General features: G+C 42.8%; 1 protein-coding gene across 1 annotated transcript; it reads right to left on the bottom strand.

Moving 5' to 3' along the window:
- Positions 1–110: 110 nt before the first annotated feature.
- On the bottom strand, positions 111–24,090 carry HAS2 (hyaluronan synthase 2). Its single transcript, XM_069959834.1, has 4 exons — positions 24,002–24,090; positions 7,570–8,196; positions 3,156–3,257; positions 111–1,559 (listed from the first exon to the last, which is right to left on the bottom strand). Exons 2-4 carry the CDS (start codon positions 8,194–8,196, stop codon positions 630–632), a joined length of 1,659 nt encoding a protein of 552 aa, XP_069815935.1. The 5' UTR covers positions 24,002–24,090; the 3' UTR covers positions 111–629.
- Between the last annotated feature and the right edge of the window lie 702 nt (positions 24,091–24,792).

The following is a 24,792-nucleotide window of genomic DNA, read 5'->3' as shown; positions in this document are numbered from 1 at the left end:
GATATGTAAAATATAAAATATGTAAAAACTTTAAACATTGGCATACAAATAAAAAAACCATAATTAATACAATAATATAAAAATACAGCATAGCCATTAGGCTTTATCTAAAGCCCACCTGGCATTTAAAATTGATGACCAAAGAGCCATCACTAAAATAAAATAAAAAAGGAAGTTTATAAATAAAGTTGTATTGTATTGCTCGAGCCGATTGGCCCACTTACTAGGAACTTTTCCAGAGGAAAAAAAAAAATAGAAAAGATCCTATAGTGTATGAGGCCTAGAAATCTTTCCGACTCCTTTCCACCTTGACCACCCAGACATAAGCATGACCAGTGAGGTATATAGAACATAACACTGTCAGGCATATGCACAATTTAAAAAGTGCACAAAATTAGCCCTGCCTCGAAAATCGAGGATAAGCCTGTGTTTCATTTTCGCGAAAGTGTTCATCTATTTGGCATTGGATAAGTGAAAACGAGCCACAAATAGTGTTTGTTCAAGTCCCAGCAGCAGTATTGCAATTCCCTTAAAGACATGAATCCATGTCCGTAATACTCCTAGAGAAATATAAGTCTCTTAAGGCTTTTTCGATCATTTCTGATAAGTTTGCATACTCTTGAGTATCATCATACGTCAAGCACCAAGTCGTATTGCTGTTCCTTCTTCCGCCTGCCACATTTGGTGATTAGCGCCACGTACAAAGTCAATAGCATCACCCAGTAGCAGGCGTAAAGTATTGCACCGATTATGAGAACTGTCTGTTCAGATTCTGCAAATGGCTTTTTTGTTTCCCTCCATATGGTGTAAATGACACCACCTAAAAGGATTGTAAACCAAACGGTTATAGGAATCAACCCTATAAAGTTGACGACGATAGTTTTTCTTCCCGATGTGCCCCAACCTGCTTTGTTGATGGTCGCGATGGCAAACATCTTGGCAGGTAGTAAACTGGACATGTAAAGCACTGAGTAGAGCGACATAAAAACCATAACAATATTCCCCCGAAGGGCGCTAGCGAAAGAAGACTTGATGAGGCCAACAAATTGTACAGTCAACAAAAAGAGCAAGATGTTCCAAATGCGTCCTCGGTAGAATAATTGGATTACAGTGGCTATAAGGAAAAATGGGAAGAATCCGGTGATCACAGCTTCATAGGTCATCCATAGATGGTGTTTGTGGAACCACATGGCATTGTATAACCACTCACGGAAGTAGGACTTGCTCCATCGTGTCTGCTGATTAAGCCACCGTAGATACTCAATGGGGGTTTCGGTAAGGCATTTGGATCGTGCTGTGTATTTGGTTGCATAGCCAAGACTCAAAACTCGGTTGGTTAGATGCCTGTCATCTCCAAAGCTACACTGGGAACCCAAAAATTCTTGATTGTACCAATCTTCTAAGAATTCATGAAGCAACGAGTTTCTGTACATCCCAAGAGGTCCGCTAATGCACTGGACACAGCCAAAGTAGGACTGGCAGGCTCTCTCGATGTTGAAGGCCATCCAATATCTCACGCTACTTAGAAAGGAGATCCATGAGTCGTATTTATTCAAAATCTGTATGGCAGAAGATAAAAATTATTAATATATGGGAAGATCAGGGATTGTGTCAGATTCGAAAAAATATAACTATAGTCTTCTAAAACAGCGCCTCCTTACCACAAGTTGATTGTGGTATTGCAACTCTTAAAGTACATTGAATTGAGTTGAATACTAGAGATAACCTACGTGTCGGTAGGAAGAGCCACACTTTTTTTTGTTATCCTGCCCTTTAATTTTTTTTTCTTAGTTTTACATAGTGTTTGACTGGTATCCATGATACAAAAACTATGAAAAAGTTGAAAGGTATAATTTGCAAATTAAACTAAAAGATATCTAAAAATACACAAAGGCGGTATACATCAGTATCCTATCTAAATACATGGATGGGATTTAATACAGAAATAATGACTCCGGTTGAAAACGACATCAGACTAAATTATACGTATGAAGCGAAGGAACAATAGGGCAGTGAGCTGAACATCAAAAGGAACATCTAAGTGTTTCTCGTTCGTTGGTCATATTTTATTGTAATTGTAAAAGCACAAACGCTTGTCTAGCGGGGCTTGGACTTCCTGCCAGTCCTCAGGATAATCATAAATTAGAATTTCAGCAAGCCCCATGTCATCCAAGTGACTACAAGCAGTATTGCTTTCAAAGGGATAGAGCTAGCCAAAACCAGCAAGGAGCTCCTGGAAATGACAGGCTACAGTCTGGCTGGGGTTACGCTCAGACATCTCCATAGGCAATAGACAGCTGGCAGCTTTTTGTTTGGTAAGAAGACGTATAAATCTATATCAGACCATGTTATTCTAGACAGCTAAGAATCGCATCATTGAGATGTTGAGAATGTGCTGTGGAATTTGATTGGACCAAAGGCCCAACTTTAGAACAGGCCTCTTTGATTATTATGGGCCCTTTAAAGCACTAGTTTGCCCTTTGTAAGCGTGATGCAGCCAGACAAAGAGCGGGATAGGCGTGAAACAGGCCGTCGCTGTATGATGTACTATGCTTTACTCTCTCCTCCTTGATGAAACCCAACTTGTCTCCAAATTTAGGAATATGTTCCGGGGCGTACCGGCATACTGGGGCATTGTTGGGAGCCTAACAGGTAAGTTAAGTTAAGAATAAATTTAATGCCCTAGCACTGTATATAAATATCCTGGCTATGGGAACATGGCTTGTTGTCACCTCCACTGGCCCCATGCATGTCTTGCCATCCAAGCTTTGCCTTACCTAATGTTCTTGCTAAACAGTTAGGATGTACAGTGGCATAGCTGGGTATCTGGCAAGGACCAAGTGCTAGGGGGGCACCACAAGCCATCATGGTTCTCTTTTTGCCAAGACATTGGATGCCAATCTATTGTATCCTTGATACTCTGATCAAGACAAGTAGCTTGTTGTCACCACTACTGGTATCCAAGACTTAGGATCATCAATTCCCCTTCCTAGCCTTGTCCCTCCTGGGAAGTCACTTTTACTTGGCTAGAGTACTTAGATATGGGGCAAGGGCAGCAAACTGAATCCTTGTCCCAGATGGAGGTACTATGCATGTGTATACATATATACAGAAATATCAATTTTTGGTGAAAAACACCCAGACTATTCATTTACCTGCACATCTCCACCCACTCCTCCGACCATGTGGTCTTCTTCCAGAACTTTAACCATCTCGACAGATGAAGCTGGATCTAGCACAGTATCAGAATCGCACACCTGATTAAAAAAAAAGAGAGAACACATATAAGTAATGATTAAAAAAAAAATTAATCCATAAAAACAAAAAGTAAAGAAATATACAAAAAATATTTAAAGGTTACATTTTTACGTCATAGTTTAATTTATTGTTTATTACTTTTTTGTTTAAATTTATATGATAGGGTTTTTTTTCTCTTTTTTCTTTTTGCTGGAAGTAGTTTTCCCTTTATTTCTGATGTGCCAGGCTCTAAAGAGTTAAGTATGGCCGAAGCCCAAAAACACTCCAGCTATGACACAGACACTTGGACGCCGCAGGTGCTGCGTATTGTGGGAACATCTCCGCGTCGCAGTGGAAGATGAACACAAACACAAACTTTTACATCGGTCTCTATGACTCGTTTCTCTGATGGGATAACTCGGCTTTCAGCAACAGGCTCTTATTGTATCACTTTTATTGCTCAGCAAATAGAATATTTGCAGCTGTTGGCTGAAAGGAACAGAATATCGAGTTGTAATAAATAAATGAAATCAGTCAGTCCCGGCCAGGGACAGAAAGCAGAAATGAGCAGTAAAAGAAGACAAAAAAAACCCAAAACTCTCAAATTAACTAAATTTTGGTAAAATTTGCAACCAAACAGTAAGGTCTTAATTATGGGAACTATGAGAACCCAAGGACCAATCTTCCATGTAATTTAAAGGGATTTTCAAGGCAAAAATGAATGATTATCTATGCCCAGGATGGGCCATTAATCACTGATCAGCAAGGTATCCCCATGGATCAGCAGATTGGCGCTCACAATACACAGTTAATGGGGCCAGAAGACTTTGGCTTCATTCACTGAGTAGTGGTGGCCTCAAAATAACAAGAGTTGGTTAGTTGCCAACTGATCGTGGCCCTGTTTACTGCGTTTGTTAGTGTTGCTGTTGATCAGATGCCAGAATTTGGCTGAACAGAGATTGACGACCTCTCTTGAGGATAAACAATCAATTGTATCAGACTCGAGCATGCTCCAGTTGCGCTCATCTCTACTCATGGTACTTCTAATTGGTCAGGGATTGGGACTCAACACAATTACTTTATAACTTGTAACCAAGAGACATTTATAAATCTGCATGGTAGCTGCATACACAAAACAAGACTTTTCATCAAAACATTTTGCAAATTTTCTTCATGTCCTAATTTTATGGAAGGATTTAACCACAGGTCTTAAATTCTATAACTTTTCATGGGTAATTCCAAAATTTTTCGCTCAAAAAGTCACTCTTACACATAACTATTCATGAGATGATCAGCTGTTGAGGCAGGAAAAGAAAAAAGAATAATCAAAACCTGCCTTACATCGAGAAACCTAGTTTTCCTGGAAGAATGCCACTAGACTGTTTTGGGATTAGAAAACTCACAGATTTAACGTCAAAGACTGAAAAAACTTTCACCAGATGTACTCTGTGTGCTGGGGCAAGGAGACCCTCCCTATACAACGGGATCCTAGGGGATAAGAAGACCCGCCTGACTCATAGTTAAGAGACAGTCAAATGGATTTGGAAGGTGATACACGCCGGGGAATTCTAGAGTGATGACTTTCTCAGGAGAAGATATTTTCTATTACACCGCTGCCAACAACCGGCAAATCTACCGTGTCGTGTTCTAGTTGTGGCTGCAGAAGCTCTAGGCTCCGGGGTTTATGGGGTTAAATCGACTTGACCTTAATTTACATTACAAGATGCAGCCAAACCTCAGGTGTCGAGGAGTTAAAAGAGAAGAGTGGAGGCCATATGTATAGCGCAGGAAAACATTCCCTACATGTGTTTCGTCTTTGCAGAGTTTTTTCTTTTTTTTTGGTGAAATATAAGGACAGCTTTGTTGCAAATGTGGGAAAATATTTTTGTCTAATTTCTACAACTGGAGCTGGAGGTTTAGTCTCGTGGGCCAAGAGTAAGCCGAGGTGAGGCGAGGAACTGAAATATTAACCTAGTGAAAGGCTATAAGTAAAATATTAATATCAACAAGGAATAAATTATAAGAAATATTTTAAATCAATAGAAAATGGGGGCTTTACAATGGGGGGGGGGGGGGTCTTGTCAATCCCATAGACTTACATTGGGGTTGTCTTGGTCATGGGTCAAAAGCTGGAAGAAAATGCGCTTACCGCACACTTCTCTTGGCTTGTTTTTGAGATTGGTTGTGGTCAGAATATTTAGACCCTGACCAATCAAAACTTTTTGACTTGTCAAAAGTTTTTTAAAGTGACAGTGCCCATTTAAGAGTACCCCTAGTCTCATATATCTGGTTTTTGTTTTCAGCACATGTTGGACTAGTATGGTAGTCTAGCCAAAAATGCCGACTGCAGCATTTCTGGATCTGATCTCTTGACACATTCCCGTTGAGGTCCATGGAAAGCCATAGTTTTGAAAAAGTTTTGCAATCTTATCAGCATGCAGCTAATATAAGTTACACCCCCCCAACAACATAAACAATAACCTGTATGTAAGCCTGCTTGGCTATCTAATAGGACAAAGATGGGTGTATTAAGAGACAAGTGAATCTACCAAAAATGTATTTTGAGGAGAATTTACTTGGATAAGGACGGGACAAGGACTCCTGTCAAAAGAATCACTGGAGTGGATTCAACCAAAGCAAATCACACCTTATCAATTCGATCATGTTTAGGTATGGTACAAACTTTTCAGCAGTGCTGAAAATGGAGGAAAGGTTTGCTTTATGAGAAACCCTTACTGATATTTTAAGGCCATTAAAGATGAGCATAGATTTTCAATTACTGACAGTTGTCTCTTCCGGCCTTCTCATACACATGAATGTTTGACATGGCCAAGTGTTCATGTTTTCTCTATGGGAAGAAGAGGAGTAAGGCACAGCCAGACAATAGAACCATAGGGTCAATCGTGAAAATCAAACACTCTGAACCCTTCACCCCCACTAACAACACCTGTCAGTGGAGAATCAGTAGGTTAGTTAGTTCGCTGATCTTGCCAAAGGTGGATGGTTCGACCAACTTTGCTCTAAGGTGTATGGACTTCTTTAGTGTATTCATCATAGCTAAGTGGTATTGTGAAGCTTCTGGGCCCTAGTGCAAAATCTAGTATAGAGCCTCCACTTACTCTGTCGTATTTATTACATGGTAGCAAAGGGGTCTTTGGCCCCCTTGGCCAACAATATAAAGTGTATGGGGGTCTCCTGTTTCTCCGCATGTTGGAATGTCTCTGCCTGTCCCTTTTTGTTCTCAGAGGAAAAGGCCCGTGCCAGAACCGTCTACCTGTGGATTACTCCCCCTCTTCTCCATAGGGAACACATAAACGTTGAACCATACCTGTGTATGGATATGACTAGAAAGACAACTTTCAGCTAAACGATCAGTCAGTCGACAGTTATAGAAGGTGTTTAGGCACCACAAGGCTTTGGAGAGACTGCTGCCTTTCCATCCCCTAAGGCTATACCCTTGCATCATTGAGTTGAAGGAGACTCTCTTGGTGGCCTGTCTTTTATTCACAGTGCGTACATATATTTAAAAAAAAAAACTTTTTGGAAAAAGCTTAAAAAATACAGTTCCCTAAAAACAAGGCTATCATTGAATAAGGGATAAAACAAATTATCCAAGGACAACTAACATATGGTATAATGAGTCCATAGGTGTGATATAGTTCTGTATGATTTTTTATTTTTTTATGTTTTACTTTAGAAATGATTAATTATATTTTAAGGAAAATTAAAGAGGGGGGGGGGGGTCTACAAGATGGTTCTAAACTTGTATTTGATGATGTATTTTCCACCATTACCTAATGCTGCCAACCAGCTGTGTTATGTCTGAGCTCACATTGTACCACTATAGGTCATTTTGTTTTTTTATAAGGCCAATGGCCCACTTGCCATCAGGATATTAAAAATAAAGTACCCCCCCCCCCCCACGTAAGTATTATTTTAACCTGGTCAGACTACAGGTGACTATTCGGTTGGTTCATTCTAGCTATAATAGAGTGAAGGCATACATACTCTTCTGCACCTTCTAGGAGTGTCATGGCTTTCTAGGAACACATGTGCTTGGAGGGGGAGGAGAGGGAGGACTATGGTTAAAGGTGACACCCTGTCAGTTCTCTGGATGACGTTATCCACTTTCATTTCACTTTACAGTTTCTTCGGCCTCTTTATACAAGGGAGAAATCAACTTTCATGGAGCATGATGTTTTAAATAGTCTGAATGGTTCACTGTTTCGACGAGAGCCTGGCATATCCTATAACACTCTCCGCACTTTCTACAAAGGGCCCTTTATTTAGGACATGTTTGTGTTGGCGAACATGCAGCGACTTATTACTTACCTGCACATAATCCACGCTTCGCCCCAGAGCTTTGAAGGCGGTGTACATCACTTCACGTTTTCCTCCCCATTTTTGCATGATACACACGTATCTGTTGTTAAGAACCAACTGAGTGACTTGTTGTATAGTCTCTTTGTGCGACTCATCGGTTTCCCCGGGTCCTTTTTCGTGGAAGTTATTTTTCCAAACATAAGTGGCACTTCGATCGTTCCCCATAATCTCGCTAAATATATCCATCATGTAGAGGTCATCGTCGGCGTTACCATCGATGACCATGATGACCTTCATTCCGGGATAGGTCAACCGTTTCACAGACAGTAAACATTTTCGTAAGTAGTCAGGGTCCTCTTGATATGCAGCAATACAAAGGGCAACTGATTTATTCAGTTTGATAGGGGTTTCAAGAGATCTCCTCATCTTCCTGTGCTCTAGGTAAGCAAAGAGGCTTTGGATGAGAAGATGTAGTGCTAATATGGCACCGTATAGTCCAAAAGAAAAGTAGTAGTTGTCCGTTTGGATAAACTGATACCCTACAATATAAGCAGCTGTGATTCCTAGTAAGAGGGACACTCCGAAGAGGGTAGTTCCAAGTATTCGTAGGATACATATAAATCGTTCACAATGCATCTGAAATGAAAAAAAAAAATACAGAAAGTGTAAGTCATATGGCTTATTCTCGAATATATGGATACCAGAAGCCACCATATAGATCCACGACCCTACATTGGGATATCAATACATGGTGGCTTCTAGTATCAATCAACAAGAGACAATGTTACAAACACTTATGACCATAGAAAACAATCATTAAAAATTGATTTTTCAGGAAGGCTTCAGGACTTAAGTCAGCCATACAATCGTGATTTAGAAGTGTACAACTAGTTTTTCATAGTCAATCTGACTCAAGGTCAAAGAACAACGTTGATATCTGTCTAGGTCAATGGCAGAGAGGGACCAATGTACATTAATCAGGTATGAAGTTGGTAGACCATGTCCTCCACTAAAAGACCATGGATTGACGTCTAGATAGATTACATGTCGTAGGGTAGAACTTCCTTATGACTATATGTAAGGACTATAACAGCACTTAGTGTTGCTCTTCTATTCTTTAGCAAATACTGTACGTCTAACGTAAAAACCAATGACCAAAAACATCCAACCCATCAGATTAAGATTTGGGCAGGTGACGAAATACCACCAACAGCAATAGGTGGATATGGAGTACACACAAAACAAACATTTGGCCAGCTTCAGTCCTGTAGCAACATGAGGAAGACATATCTTTGTTAACATCCTAGTAGAGTGATGTTGACACTGTTAAGCCACAGCAAACCCTTTTTCTGAAATGGCTACTCCTTCTGAGAACAAAGGAGTTAAGCAGTGATAATCCATCACACCTGACCCCTTTCTGCACCAACATCATCCGTTGTTGGAGTCTCAAGAGTAGCGTTGAGCGGATCTGTCAAAGTTTTCAGTTCCGGCAACGTTATCTGAACGTGATCATTTGGTGTCTGAATCCCCGTGGCTGCAGAAGTTGGATGCAGCCCTAAGGAGTCATAGAAAAGGTGAACACAGCCATAGGCTGTATCCATGTGTTCCTGGCAGCCACAGGGCGGCATCCAACTTTTTTTTAGCTGTGGGAAATTAAACGTTGAGCATTTGGGTTCAGATAACATTGCCGAACACAAACATTTTAAAAGATCCGCAAAACACTACTCTCGAGAGGCCACCTGCCAATGGCGGCTCTTGCCAACTCTAGTATACAGTACACGGTATGGGGGCCAAACCTGCTCAGACTTTTGCCTGTGTATGGGCAACTTTACAGATCTTCCATTGGCGCACAGTTACGTGTTTGGCTGTTCCATGTCTATCTGACCTTACTTTACAAATCACCGTGTTACGGCGTCCAATAAATATCCATTCTAGTTGTTAAAATTGGGTGTAGCCTCCATGTACAAGGGTTGCTGACCTAACAAAGATCTGATAGGTAATTCTTTCCACCAGTCTCAAGAACTCTGGGACAGCCCAGATTATAGGCTTAGGTGCCAGTTTGTTTTTATTCACGGGTAAAGATTAAGGTCCTGGGAACGGTATGATAAACTGCCTCTGGCCTTTCTTTCCTTTGTGTTGTATCAGCTAACCGAGCATTCGCTGATTTCTCTCCCCTCACATCATCTCTTGGCTTCATCTGGATTTTGGAACACCACCCTGTTACATCATGCAACTGCAAATTCTGCCTTTCCTGTACAGCTAGAACCAGCCCAAACATTACTTAGACGCAGGCTGACTGGAGTGTTACAATGTCCTTCGTAGGATTAGCTTTGACTCGAGACGACTTCTTCCAGCTCGAAGCACATGCTGAAGTCGTTTGAATGCCGGAAGAGAGAGACGTCAATGCATATTTAATAGCTAGTCACGTGACTCGAAATGGAAGAATCAAAGTTGTGTCCTGTATTAAATTGTATCTTATTATTACCATTAACCTTACGTAGGAAAATTCATTACGTTTTCTGAAGTTCCTCACTTGAGACTGCAGAAAAATAGTGGACAAATGCTTCATTCAATTGCTCAAAGATGTTTACTCTTATTCCACTACCATTCTTCACTACCATTCCTGACCACCCCATATACATGAGCCAATATTGATAAACACTTTCAATAGCTGATGGTCAAACAGTTGTTTGACCAACAACTACCTCTTCCATCTTTCTCTCACACAGTCATGATGTACGGTTCAGCTGGGTGTGCGCAGGTTCTCAGTGGGAAGAGACCAATACACTGCTGCCAAACACTTCCTGAAATTCAACAACCTTAATCCTTCAAAATGATCTGTCAAGTGAAAGGCAGCACACCTCCGTACACTTAAAGGGGTTATCCACCACTACAAAAACATGACCACTTTCTTCCAGAGACAACACCACTCTTGTCTCCAGTTTGGGTGCAGGTTTTGTAACTCAGTTCTATTGAAGTGAATAGAGCTTAAAGGGGTACTCCGGCCTGGCTGTATTTTTCAGATATGGCCGGGGAGGGGGTGGTTATGGATGGCGGAGATCACTTACCTTCCCGTTCCAGCGCCGGGTCCCGGATTGCGGCGCCCCGTAGCCCCATCCTGTGGCTGCTTCCTGGTCTGAGCTGCTGCACGAGACGTAACATCTCAAGGCAGCTCAGCCAATCGGCTGCCTTGACACGTCACGTCTCGTGCGGCAGCTCAGACCAGGAAGCGACGGGGGTACTGGGCGCCGCAATCCAGGACCCGGCGCTGGAACCGGGTAGGTAAGTGACCTCCATCCATAAGCACCCCCTTCCCGGCCATATCGGAAAAATACGTCCGGGCAGGAGTACCCCTTTAATTGCAGACCACACCTGAATTGGAGACCAGAGTTGTGTTGTCTCTGGAAGAAAGTGGCTATGTTTTTGTAGTGCAGGATAACCCCTATAAGACAAACCTGTCAGCCCCACCGGAACAGTTGGGTTGGACAATGTTCCAACGTTGGACATGAGTTTTCTCCCATGTGTTTAGACATATCTAACAGTAAAAAGGATCAGAGATGGTAAACATTGTTATTGCTGATCCTTCTTTTTCTCAATATAATGTCTTGGGGAAGAGCGAGCAAACACTTTATGGAAAAAATAGTTAGCCAGTCCCACCAATGGGTTCTACTCCTCTGTTATGTTGATGGGCACCTTTAAGGCCCCCATACACTTAATACTAGAACCCGCCACAGTCGACAGAGTAAAGTGTATGGAGGCCTCCCAACTCTCCACCGACAAATGATATCAATGAGATCAATGTCTTACCCTTATATTCCCAGAGGAATAGACCACCACCACCATGGTTGTCTGGGGTCCAGCTTACACTTAACCATAGGGAACACATGACAAACTCAAATACATTTTCCTGGTCAGATGTGTACGACCACTACAGGTGGACACATGATGAGGTCATAGGGAGTTAGGAAAGCATCCTGGAATCTACCCGACTTTCTTCCCATGCAAGCAGAAGGCATTCGTAAAGCCACCAAAGACTCTCTAAGGCACCAATGAGCTATCTGGGACAGGGAGGCTTGCAGGGCATTGCACAAACATTAGTTGTTACTCTTTGGTGGCGTTGTTTGGTAACCGTGAGTTGCAGCTGCTCCGTACAGTACATTACAGAAGCCTTCCTAAGGGCTGAGAAGAAGGAACCGTACACATATGACTTGTTCTGTGCCAGAACGCCAGGATATTTAAAGGCCTCACTGTGTTACTGGAATGTGATGAATTTACCTCAAGTAGCACATGTTTTTTCACAAAAAAAGGCCTGTACTTTCATTGAATATGACAAAATAGCCTTTCAGGATAAGCTATAATCCTGGGAAAAAGAACGGAGCGGCCACAAGACCGGCCCCTGTTATGGAAAGTGCCCAATGTATATCAAAGGTATGGTTATAGTAAACATTAGAGCTGGGCAGGGTCATCCATCAAAGAGCCGGTGTGCCATACACTAATATAATGTCATTAACATCGGGGCTGGGAGATGTTATGTTATGGAACACAGTCTCTAGTCAGACCACATCTGGGCGAAAAATAGAGCAAAATAGAACAAACTGAGTTCACTTGTCCCCTTGTACTTGTCCGATACTGTAATCGACTTGCCGAACTGTTTGGAAACAGCTGTATATATGCTTTCCTAGGGTGGCATCCAACTTCTCCAGCTGCCGCAAGTCAAATGTTGAGTGTTCGGGTTTGGAGAATGTTGTCACATCCCGAACAGTTCGGCAAGCCCAAAACACTGCCACCCCATGCACAGGGCATGTGAAGTACTGCAACTCAGTGCTATAAGTCATGCTGTAATAAGAAACATACCCCAATGACCGGTATGGTGCTGTTTTTGAAAGGGGTCAGCCATGTTGGTTCCAATTCTCCACAACTGGACTTGACATACACCTATGATAAATGTCTCTCTAGTCCCAGAAGAGACATGACTGAAGTCAATATGGCCACCACTACAGCTCCAACAGAGGTTTTCCAGATCCCAAATAACCCATATACCCTGCAGGAGGGATCATTAGATAATATCCATGAAAGCTAGGTGACAACCCCCGAGGGAGCTGTAATGGAGGTGTAATATTTACTTAAATCAAAAACACAGCTGACAGGTCTCAGACTATGACCTCACGACTGCGCTGGTATCCAGTCACCCACAAGGTGATTATGGAAAAACAGCCGGGAATTGATCTTGCCACCAACATTGCCATTAATGGACTCGTAAAATTGTGTAATTCCCGACATACTCAGCTATTTCTCCCTTATTCATTGGAGTAAATAAATCCAGCGACGCGGTATTCAGGACTGTTACATGTCTGGGGATAGGATCGACAATAGCCCCACTCATGTGAAGGCTGACGTCTTGTACTGGTTCATCACTCAACAGGGCGATCTCTTCTATATTGACAGGACACACTCAAGAAGGATGCTGACTAGAAAGGATAGTCACAGTCTCTAAGATAGATCAATTTTGTAACAACGGGACAAACCTCACCCAATTGAATGCAAAATCATAGAAGCCATCATAGAAGCCAAGATTTTGGGACATACTGGTTGTCTCTCATGAAGGTTCTTGTCTCGTAAACACTTTGCAACCTGCTTCATAAAGGACCATATTGGTCCAAAACTTTTCCTTTTATGATTGCAATCAGAATAAACTTTATAATAAAATTTAATTTGGTCCCCTTGATATCATAGAAGACAACACTTCGAACCATTATGGCTCCTTACTGAGCAGGTTGTAATGGGCAGCTGGACAAGTGTCACCATTGCAAATGACAATATGTCCAGAAATATTGACGTGTAGGATGGCACTCGAGGCTTAATACATTTTTGCACAATTAACACATTCAGTCAGGGGTTGGGGGTGCTTTCCTGCTATTAAAAAAAGGGGACTTTCCCTGGGTCTGTGCGAAGATTTGCTAAGACTTTCTATCCTTTCCCATAAACTGCTTTCCATTACCTCTACTATATGAAGATCTGGAACTTAGAGCACCCAAAGGGAATTCATGGCTATGGTTGGGCCCAAGAATGGATGAATCAAGCTAAGATTGACCCCATTCTCTTATCATGAAAGAAGGAACAGAGCCAAATATATCTGTCTCGGAAGGCGTAGTTCAATAAATGCCTAGTGGACCTTCACATCCCCAGCCTGGGGTATGTAGAAGGGTAAGCTGCCACTAGACTAGTGCTATGTTGTCAGTTAATCATATCTACTGAGAGTTACTTGAACCATGAAGACGTAAAACTTAGAGAACCACATGGCATTCATCCCCTTGGGGATGAGATTGGCCATAAGAAGATAGGGCCCACCTCGGATTGGCCTTATCCTCTTCGGCAATGAGACAGCAAGGCAGATAGGATCAGGGTAATGGTCACATCCCTTTTCTCTTGTATAAAGTATGGAAGGACCTTCCCATTCTAGGCTTGGGGTACAGATAGACCAGCATCGGGAGAGAGAACTTTCCCCACATTTCCCACACCCCTAAAACGTAGACCACTAACCACACCTCTAGCCACAGAGAGCTAAAGAGTTCCGTTTTTCGTTGCCTTGGTTCGAAACAATGCTGCACTGTTTTCAGTGAAAGAGGTTAGGCGATAATCCTTGTAGAGCGCAAACCCATAAAATGAATAGGAAGGGATGGATTAATATAAAGAATGTAGACTTAACTTGATTACCCACCAGAGCCTGTGGGGCTGGATACATGCACAATCTCACTGTGGAAAATTATATCATGTCTGCAGTGGTCCCAAAGATCCTTCGCCTGCCAAGTGTTATAGAGGCCAGGAATTATAGAATTAGGATTAAAACAGAAAGGTCTGGGAATGAAGGGAACTGCCCAATAGAGATGAGCAAGACAAGAACTAAACTCTTCTCCGATAGTAGTCTATGACTGTAGGCAAAGCCACCGCGGGTTATTGGTTCAACTAAGGACCAAGCTGGGGGTTTCCCTAAATCCTATAGATGCCATTATTGCTTAATCTATTGGGCTTCATTGTGTTCTTCCTCGTTCTACAAAGCAATTCAAAAAGACCAGACATGCATGGGCCACGAGTGACCACAATTAGGTTGAATATGGATGTCCTGGGATTGAATTGCATTGTGAATGATAGTGATAAGATAGCATATGATTTACAAATGGACAAGAACATCAATAACCACTGGTACCCATGTATAGTGTTGAGCGGACTTGCCAAATTGTTTGGGTTTGGTAACATTCTACGAACGTTCTGCATTTCACGATAGCTGTATCCATGTTTTCCAGGACGTCCTGAGGTGACATCCATCTTCTTTAGCCACCAGAAGTCAATTGCCAAGAGTTTGAGTTCAGAGAATGTGGCCGAACCCAAACAGTTTGGCAAGTCCACTCAACACTACTCATGTATGACCAATCTAAAGGCTCATAGACCTTCAATAGTAGTTGGTCGGATGTTCATTCAACTAATTGGTATCTCAACTGATCCCCCCCCCCCCCCCACATGAACAGTCAATTCAACTGAATACACTCATATGTTATAAATGCAGAGCGGGTGTCTAAAACCCTGCCAGACTCCACTGATAGTGGCTTATTTCCCCGAAAAATGAAGTACACTTGAAGTTCAATGTGTGATGCTACTCTCCTCCAACATCCTCTGTTCTGTAAAGTTGGGAGACCTCCCAACTTTATAGAGATGAAGGACATGATCACATATCCCGCAAGTTCTCAATACTACAGTGTAGTGATCAGCTGGGCAGAGAGGGAGAAGACTGAGCTGTACAGTACGTGCGTTCGTGTGTGTGTGTGTGTGTCAGTCAGTCAGTAAGTGTATGTGTCAGTCAGTAATGCCTGTCAGTCAGTAATGTGTGTGTGTGTGTGTGTGTGTGAGTCAACAATTTGTGTGTGTGTCAGTCAGAAATTTCTGTCAATCAGTAATGGGTGTGTCAGTAAGTTTTTGTGTGTGTGTGTGTCAGTCAGTGATGTTTGTAAGTAATGTGTGTCAATGAGTAAGTGTGTATGTTAGTGGTGTCTCAGGTAATTTTACATAGTGGATGGATGAGGGGCCCGCTAAGGCTCTGTCGCCCAAGGGCCCACAAAAACCTGGAGCCGGCCCTGTTCATGCATATTAGCTGGTCCAGCATGGTTGGATGACTTGTAACTAATGTGTATGGGGGCCATAGGGGCTTTGCTCATTAGAGTCAAGTGTTGTCCAAAAACAAGTACTACATATGACACAATGCACAAGGAGCATAACATTTAAAAGGGTGCTGTCAACAGTGGATGAACATGTCAAAAGTTTTGATTGGTCAGAATTTGGGTGTTTAGATTTCATAAAGCTAGAAGAGCGGGCTATGTCCATTCTCTCCGCCGCTCTGTGCACATAACCCAGACGGATTCCTAATGTTACTCTATGGGACTATCTTGTGTCATTCATGCAGAGACAGAAGTGCTAAGCTGAGCTCTTCTCCCTGCTCTTCTAGTGAGTAGTGGGGTTCTAAACACCCAGACCCGATTGATTATTACTTATGACATGTCATTGTCATGAATGTGCCTGTGCTGAGTTCCGTGCGCCCCTCGGCTGGTACTGTGCGACTAAGATGGCGCTGATACTCAGTGTTTTGTATGTGTTGTGCTGTAACCTGAACCCTGTCTGAACACTGGCCTGTTTCTATCAGGATGTTCAGCCCCACCTGTTTGCTGTGTGCTCTGGCCATGTAGGAGTTACACTGCTCCAGTTCTGTGCACAGGTGATTTAGTTGATACCAGGAGCCTTGTCCAATAGGGGCTGGGAGTTTCTCCTTATTCCCTATAAGTGTTTGGCTGAGGCTCATTCTGGTGCCGGTTATTGAGCTTGTCTCAGCCTGCTTCTGCCTCTGTTTAGCTCTGTTTATTCTGACAATTTTGCCTTGTATTCTGACTATCCCTGCTTGCTGCCTGCCCCTGACCATATTGCCTGTTTATTGACCTCGCTTCTTGGATTGTGATTTTGTACTTTTCTGCCCGATTGTTGTGACCCGGACTGTTGACTATTCTTTATTGTGTTTTGTCTGTCTGTCTTGTCTTTGTGTCCCACCAAGCCAGTACAGGGACCGCCGCCCAGTTGCTGCCCTAGGGTTTAGCCTAGGGGGGCAAGTAGGTAGAGGACAGTGGGCGGGGCTGAGCTTAGGGCTCACTGTCTTGTCTTGTCCTGCTGTCCAGTTCCTGACAGTCATGTCAACTTTTTTACAGTGACTTTAAATGTGTCCCTGTCATTAGAAAAAAACTTTTGACGTATCGCAGAGATGTATCCAAATTTTCGATCAGTCTCCCACCGGTTTCTAAAACGAGCACAATAGAGTGTCTCCCACCTTGGAGGACCTGTCCGTCCTGCATTACACAGACAACCCATTAATTTTAATGTGTAATGCTTCATTTCACCTGTGGGGGAGCTGCAGGGAAATCAAACTCTTACTGCCACAGATTACAGCTGATCGCAGAGGATCAGGAATACACTCAGAGATTCTTATAACTTGTAGGAATTGTCGAAAGAGGAGAATCCCTTTAAAACTTTTGCCATTGAGCATACAGATGCGTTGACTTCTACAGCTGGCTATGACACAACGACTAATGACCCCCGCTGACAAGTAAGAGTTTTCCTAGGTCAAAGAGGTGACGAGGAGGACGTGACAGTTAAGGAGTGTCAGCCATATGTTACATCACTCAACTGCTCCGCACATGTTTCTTAGAGGGCTATGGCTGGCCTGTAAACCTGTCAACGCATTTCACGCTGGTAACCCCAGAAAGTAATACCAGTCCTAGAATACGTAATATGGGAGATGCCCTCCATATTGGGCATATATATATATATATATATATATATATATATATATATATATTCTGCCATAAGAAGGAGCGATGTATAACTAGATATCAGGAGTTCAAACTTGACTCTACATCATTGACAAACTCAGCTTTGCTACATCGGCCCTATAACTACTGTATATTATGGGGGAGATTAATCAAACATGGTGTAAAGTGAACCTGGCTCAGTTGCCCCTAGCAACCAATCAGATTCCACCTTTCATTTTCCAAAGAGTCTGTGAGAAATCTGGAATCTGATTGGTTGCTAGGGGCAACTGAGACAGTTTCACTTTACACCATGTTTGATAAATCTCCCCCTATGTGTATAATAATTGAGCTGACATGTTCTCCCGTTCTTCACGTCCACTTTGGGGTTTGTAAGACTCAATGGGGGAGATTGATCAAACATGGTGTAAAGTGAAACTAGTCCAGTTGCCCCTAGAAACCAATCAGATTCCACTTCTCATTCCTCACAGACTCTTTGGAAAATGAAAGGTAGAATCTGATTGGTTGCTAGGGGCAACTGGGCCAATTCTACTTTACACCATGTTTGATGAATCTCCCCCAATGTGTAATAAATTGATTCTTAGAGCTGGTTACATGGGAAAAACATAGAAAACGTCATTGCGGCCGTCTAGCGAGTTTCCCATCTCCAAAAAATGTAAAACATTTCCTTTTCCAAAATAAAAATTAAAAAAGCCTTAAAAATAATAAGCTTCCATTTACTCTCCTTGGAAACAGACAACGGACCACCCTCAAATTGTAATTGTCCCAAGTGACCACTAGGGGAGTAGCTGCATATTGTGGCTTGGCAAAGGACATGACAACTAGAGAGAGAATGTAATACAATATACAGGATCCTAACCTGACTATGCGGAGTGTGGTAACACCAGCAGTAATAGCGATGATGGTAGCCGAATAGCAGAGCTGTAATATACTGAGAGATAATAAAAGCCAAGCACTAAAGGAACTGATGAGAGATGATCAATGATGCGGTTGGGGGATGGGAGGGCTGATAAATAAGCAATGGAGCTGACGGTGGGGCTTTGGGCTCTGAGACTCATCAGTCCTGGTAATATAACAAATGTGTCTACAATATCTAGTGTAGCAGAGCTGAGTCGGTTATTTAGTGTTTATTTATTATAAGTCGCTGAACTGGCGTGTTATGCATGGATCTAAGCGTTATACTGTAACATATATATTAATATAGCAAAGTGATGTTACATCTATCAAGTCACTAAAGTACCTATAGGCAATATATATATAGAGAGAGAGAAGAAAGAGGTGGAAGGAAGGATGAATATATCGATAGAAAATAGAAAGATGGAACAGAGTTAGATACAGAGGAGGCGGATACAAAGATAGAAACATAGAAGAGATACAGATGGATGGATAACATTGTTTATAGAAAAATATAAGAGGGATGGATGGATAGATAGATAGATGGATGGATGGATGGATGGATAGACAGACAGACAGACAGACAGACAGACAGACAGATAGATAGATAGATAGATAGATAGATAGGAGATAGATAGATAGATAGATAGATAGGAGATAGATAGACAGACAGACAGACAGATAGACAGATAGATAGATAGACAGATAGATAATAGGAGATAGGGAGATAGATAGATAGATAGATAGATAGATAGATAGATAGATAGATAGATAGGGAGATAGATAGATAGATAGATAGATAGATAGATAGATAGATAGATAGGAGATAGATAGATAGATAATAGGAGATAGATAAATAGATAGATAGATAGATAGATAGATAGATAGATAGATAGATAGATAGATAGATAGATAGATAGATAGCAGAGGCGTAACTACCACTGTAGCAGCCATAGCAGTTGCTATGGGGCCCAACACATCAGGGGGCCCTGTTGCCTGCTCCTGCAGTACACTGGGCCCCCTGAGCTGTCATCATTTGAAGCATTAGGTGGCCAAGTGGGCCTCCCAGGTTCTTCAAATGTCTGTTTAACTGCAACCACTCCTGACAAGCCCTTGCAGTTTTGAATAAACGTGACGGCTTAGTGGTCATTCAAGAATGGAAGGCCCCAATCAAGTTTGCTATGGGGCCCAGCCATTTCTAGTTACGCCCCTGATAGATATGATATGATATGATATAGATAGATAGATAGATAGATAGATAGATAGATAGATAGATAGATAGATACTGTAGATGGATGAGATACGGATGGATTAGTACATAGATGACAGATGGCCTGCTATATCTTGCACCCCTCTGGTCCATACATTCTCCATCACTATCTTCCTGCCTGGAGTCTATAGAAGGAAATCACCCAGACAAGTTCTATTCCTAGCCAGGTGACAGATAACAGGAGAGGCCGCCATGACGCCTTCACAGCTCAGGAAAATGTCCCACAAATGTCTAATGGAAACTGTGTGTCCAGATAAGAGCCGTCCCCAGGCTGAGGGGCCCCTGGGAGCTGTCATCACTATAGGAGGGCTCTCCGTGCTCCTCTACTATCTCTGCCTGCAGCTGCAGACCTAGAAAGGAGAGGGAACCCCGGCCTACAGCCCTCCATCCAATCCCAGGCAGCGGGGCTATTGCGTCACTGCCAGAAGTCTACACCCCCCTGACGTCAAAGGTATTTCCCCACATGGATCACATGGATGAGGGAGGACAAGAGGCAACTTCATTGCTTGCAATGCAGGAGCGGAGCCAAGTCTCATACACTGGCCTCTGTGTATAGTGAATATCAGCATTAAATGGTCCAAGTCAGTGCTGAGCTGAGCAAACAGCGAGGAGCACAGGGCTGAGTGCACAGAGGCCAATGTGCTGGGAGCCGGGCCTAGGTGACAGGGACATCCAGGCCTAGGTGACGGGGACATCCAGGCCTAGGTGACGGTGACATCCAGGCCTAGGTGACGGGGACATCCAGGCCTAGGTGACAGGGACATCCAGGCCTAGGTGACGGGGACATCCAGGCCTAGGTGACGGGGACATCCAGGCCTAGGTGACGGGGACATCCAGGCCTAGGTGACGGGGATATCCAGGCCTAGGTGACGGGATATCCAGGCCTAGGTGACAGGGACATTCAGGCCTAGGTGACGGGGATATCCAGGCCTAGGTGACGGTGACATCCAGGCCAAGGTGACGGGGACATCCAGGCCTAGGTGACGGGGACATCCAGGCCTAGGTGACAGGGACATCCAGGCCAAGGTGACAGGGACATCCAGGCCTAGGTGACAGGGACATCTGGGCCTAGGTGACAGGGATATCCAGGCCTAGGTGACGGGGACATCCAGGCCTAGGTGACAGGGACATCCAGGCCTAGGTGACAGGGACATCCAGGCCCAGCACACTGGATCAGCACAATGTTACATCCTCAGCCCAGGTCTGGTTCTGAGCCCAGCAGGGAGGGAGTAGCCATGAGGTTTTCTAATACACTGGGACTATCTAAGAGGCTGAGGATCTGCCAGGAACCTCTCCCTGGTCCACATGAAGAAGTGGGTACAACATCTGCCACGTCTCCCAGCAACATCTGCACAAATCCTACATGAGCTGTATCTCAGCCAAAGCAAGGCTGTATCCAACTTTTTCAGGTCATGTGATACTGGAGAACATGACAAGGAGCTGTAGCAACATCAGCTGGGATGCCTGATACAATGTATCCTAACCCAGCAAGGAGGAATACATTAGAATAGGGGTATGGAACCTGTGGCCTTAAAGCTGTTGCAAAACTACAACTCCCATCATGCCTGGACAGCCAAAGCTAAAGCCAGGCATGATGGGGGTTGTAGTTTTGTAACAGCTGGAGAGCCAAGGTTCCCTACCCCTGCATGATAGATACTAGGACACAGGATTGATACAATGTAATCTAGGGATTACCATGCTGGATACAATGTAAGCTACAGTCCTGATACAGTGTATACCACTATGTATCCAATAGGCCATGCATGACTGATATAGTGTATACCACTATGTATCCAATAGGCCATGCATCACTGATACAGTGTATACCACTATGTATCCAATAGGCAATGCATGACTGATACAGTGTATACCACTATGTATCCAATAGGCCATGCATGACTGATATAGTGTATACCACTATGTATCCAATAGGCCATGCATCACTGATACAGTGTATACCACTATGTATCCAATAGGCCATGCATGACTGATATAGTGTATACCACTATGTATCCAATAGGCCATGCATGACTGATACAGTATATACCACTATGTATCCAATAGGCCATGCATCACTGATACAGTGTATACCACTATGTATCCAATAGGCCATGCATGACTGATACAGTGTATACCACTATGTATCCAATAGGCCATGCATGACTGATATAGTGTATACCACTATGTATCCAATAGGCCATGCACGACTGATACAGTATATAAAACTATGTATCCAATAGGCCATGCACGACTGATACAGTGTATACCACTATGTATCCAATAGGCCATGCACGACTGATACAGTGTATACCACTATGTATCCAATAGGCCATGCAAGACTGATACAGTGTATACCACTATGTATCCAGTAGGCCATGCACGACTGATACAATTTATACAAAGATGTATCCAATGGACAAGAATTGTATCCTAGAATGTATCTGTCATCTAGTGTCTGCTTCATGCAATCTATACAAGGATACATCCACTAAGATACAGTGTATAAAGTTGTATCTAACAGTTCATGCATGCTTAATATTTAATAATAAATGCAAAGATGTATCCAGTAGTTATAAAGAGAATATAAAGATGTATCCAATATTGCATGCTTCATGCAGTGTATCTAACACTATGCATGTTTGATACAATTCATACAAATATATATCCAATATTGCATACTTAATAGGTGTATACAGAGGTATCTAACCGTTCATACAGATGTATCCAATAGTGCATACTTCATACAGTGTATCTAACACCATGCATTTTTTATACAATTCATAAAGATGTATCCAATTTCTCATGTATCTAACACTTGGTGCATGTAGTATGCAGTATCTCATGTATCTAACACTTGGTGCATGTAGTATCCAGTATCTCATGTATTTAACACTTGGTGCATGTAGTATCCAGTATCTCCTTCATGCATGATGCAATAAGATGTATCCACTGTCTTGCACATTGTATCCCAGCCTGCCCCCAGCACTTATACAGTGTCCCCCTGCAGATTCCCCACCATGTGATCATGTCTCCCCATCCCCTTCAGATAGAATGGTGTCACAGCCATCACCTCTCTCATTGAAATGCTGAGCTGGTGAGGTGTGAAGTGGCTGCTGCCCAATCCACAGACCCCCTGACAGAGCCCACCCTGTGCAGTGGAGGTGTCTGTGTCACTTCACCCTAACCCCTTTTGTCATTGTCTCTGAGGTTGGACTTGACACCCCCCATGCTTAGACAAGACCCTGGCACGTACTCCTCTATCCCTGCAGGCTATAAGTGGCCACAGCCCCCTCCTCCCCTCCTGCAACTTCCCACTTCTAACGGAAGACATGGAGTACAATGAATGGATGTATTCTAGCAGTGTATGAGGGCAGCACCTTCCCTATATAATACTATATGTCATCCTAACTACAACTCTCATCATATAATATAGCAGTGTATGAGGGCAGCACCTTCCTTATATAATACTATATGTCATCCTAACTACAACTCTCATCTTATAATATAGCAGTGTATGAGGGCAGAACCTTCCTTATATAATACTATATGTCATCCTAACTACAACTCTCATCATATAATATAGCAGTGTATGAGGGCAGGCAGCACCTTCCCTATTACATTATAATATTACCCTATATAATACTATATGTCATCCTAACTACAACTCTCATCATACAATATAGCAGTGTATGAGGGCAGGCAGCACCTTCCCTATTACATTATATTATTACCCTGTATAATACTATGTGAGATCATATCATAGAGCTGTGTTCTCCAAGCTCCAGAACTACAACTCTCATCATATATTAAAGCAGTGTTCCAAAAACTGTTCCTCTGTAACTGTTAGAAAACTACAACTCTCATCATATATTAGAACAGTGTTCCTTAAGTTGTCCCTCTGCAGCTGTGTGCAAAACTACAACTCCCATCATATTAGAGAGCAATCTTCCCCAAGCTGAGGCTCTTCCATGTTACAAAACTACAACTCCCATCCTATCACAGAAGTGCCCCCCTCAAGCAGTGGCTCTTCAGTGTTAAAAAACTACAACTCCCATCATTTACTTTTTCAACAGCTTCACAGGTCTTTTCTATAGTACTGCAAATCTCAGCCTGCCCTGCAGCAGCATGTTGGGAGTTGTAGTTTTGCAACAGCAGGGGATTAGTGCTCAATCCTAGAGAACTACAAATCTCAGCCAGCCCTGATCACCAGTTGCAGTGCATGGACAACTCTTAGCTGCAGGCTGTCAGAGCATGCTGGGACTTGTAGTTCCCCCCTATAGTACTACACATCTCAGCCTGTCCTGACCACCACTATTTACATGGCAGGCTAAGACTTGTCACTCAGCAAACAGCTTAACAAGCATCTTAAGAAACTTTAAAAAAAAACTTTTGCAGGAGTTTTTTTTTCTCTTCTTACCTTGAGGCACCCAGGGTCCTGTGAGCTGCAGTCTGCTGGGTGGTCTTCAGTTTCCAACACTGAGGTAATAGGAAGTGATCAGCTTTTGGTCAGCAATGTTGAGGCAGTAATAATAATTAAAAATAATAATAATAATAAAAAAATCAATGCAAAAATCACTTCAAGTGGTAAAAAAGTCACAAAAAATAGAAATGTTTCCACTTGTGTCCAAGTTCTGTAAAAAAAAATGTAAAAATAAAAATAAGTAGAAAATGAGTGTCTTAAAGGAGCTTATTGTTTGTCATTGGCCAGTGCTGGTGGAGGGAGAGCCTGGATCCAAGTGGCCAATCCAGATGTGCTGGAGCATCAGTGGGAGCCCTGCACTCTCTGCTGCTGCTGCTCCGGACTCCGCTTGAAGTAGATGTAATTTTTTCCAGACCTCCTTTCTGACGTTTCCCCCCTTCTCTTTCTCTTTGCTCTGTAGGCTTTCTTCCTCCTTCAAGTTAAGGGGGTCTTTAAACCAGTGCAAATGCTGGTGGGGATGCTGTCTTTAATAGGGGCGGAGGGACCAGGCTTTTAGGAGGTGGGGACTTTCTTGCCTTGTGAAGAAGGAAAAAAAAAAAAAAAAAAAAAAAGTCGCTCATTCAAAGATTTTCTTGACTCCCAATTCCATTAACATAATTGCAACCAGGCAATACACATATGTTGTCACCACCTGATTTCCTCTACGTGGGGATCTGCACCGGGGGGGGGGGGGGGACACAAACTTTTTTATTTATTTAAAAAAAAAAGAAAAACTTTACAATTTTTTT

The sequence above is a fragment of the Dendropsophus ebraccatus genome, chromosome 2 (assembly GCF_027789765.1).
Source record: "Dendropsophus ebraccatus isolate aDenEbr1 chromosome 2, aDenEbr1.pat, whole genome shotgun sequence".
NCBI lineage: Eukaryota > Metazoa > Chordata > Amphibia > Anura > Hylidae > Dendropsophus > Dendropsophus ebraccatus.
This window is presented reverse-complemented; position numbering and strand designations above follow the sequence as displayed.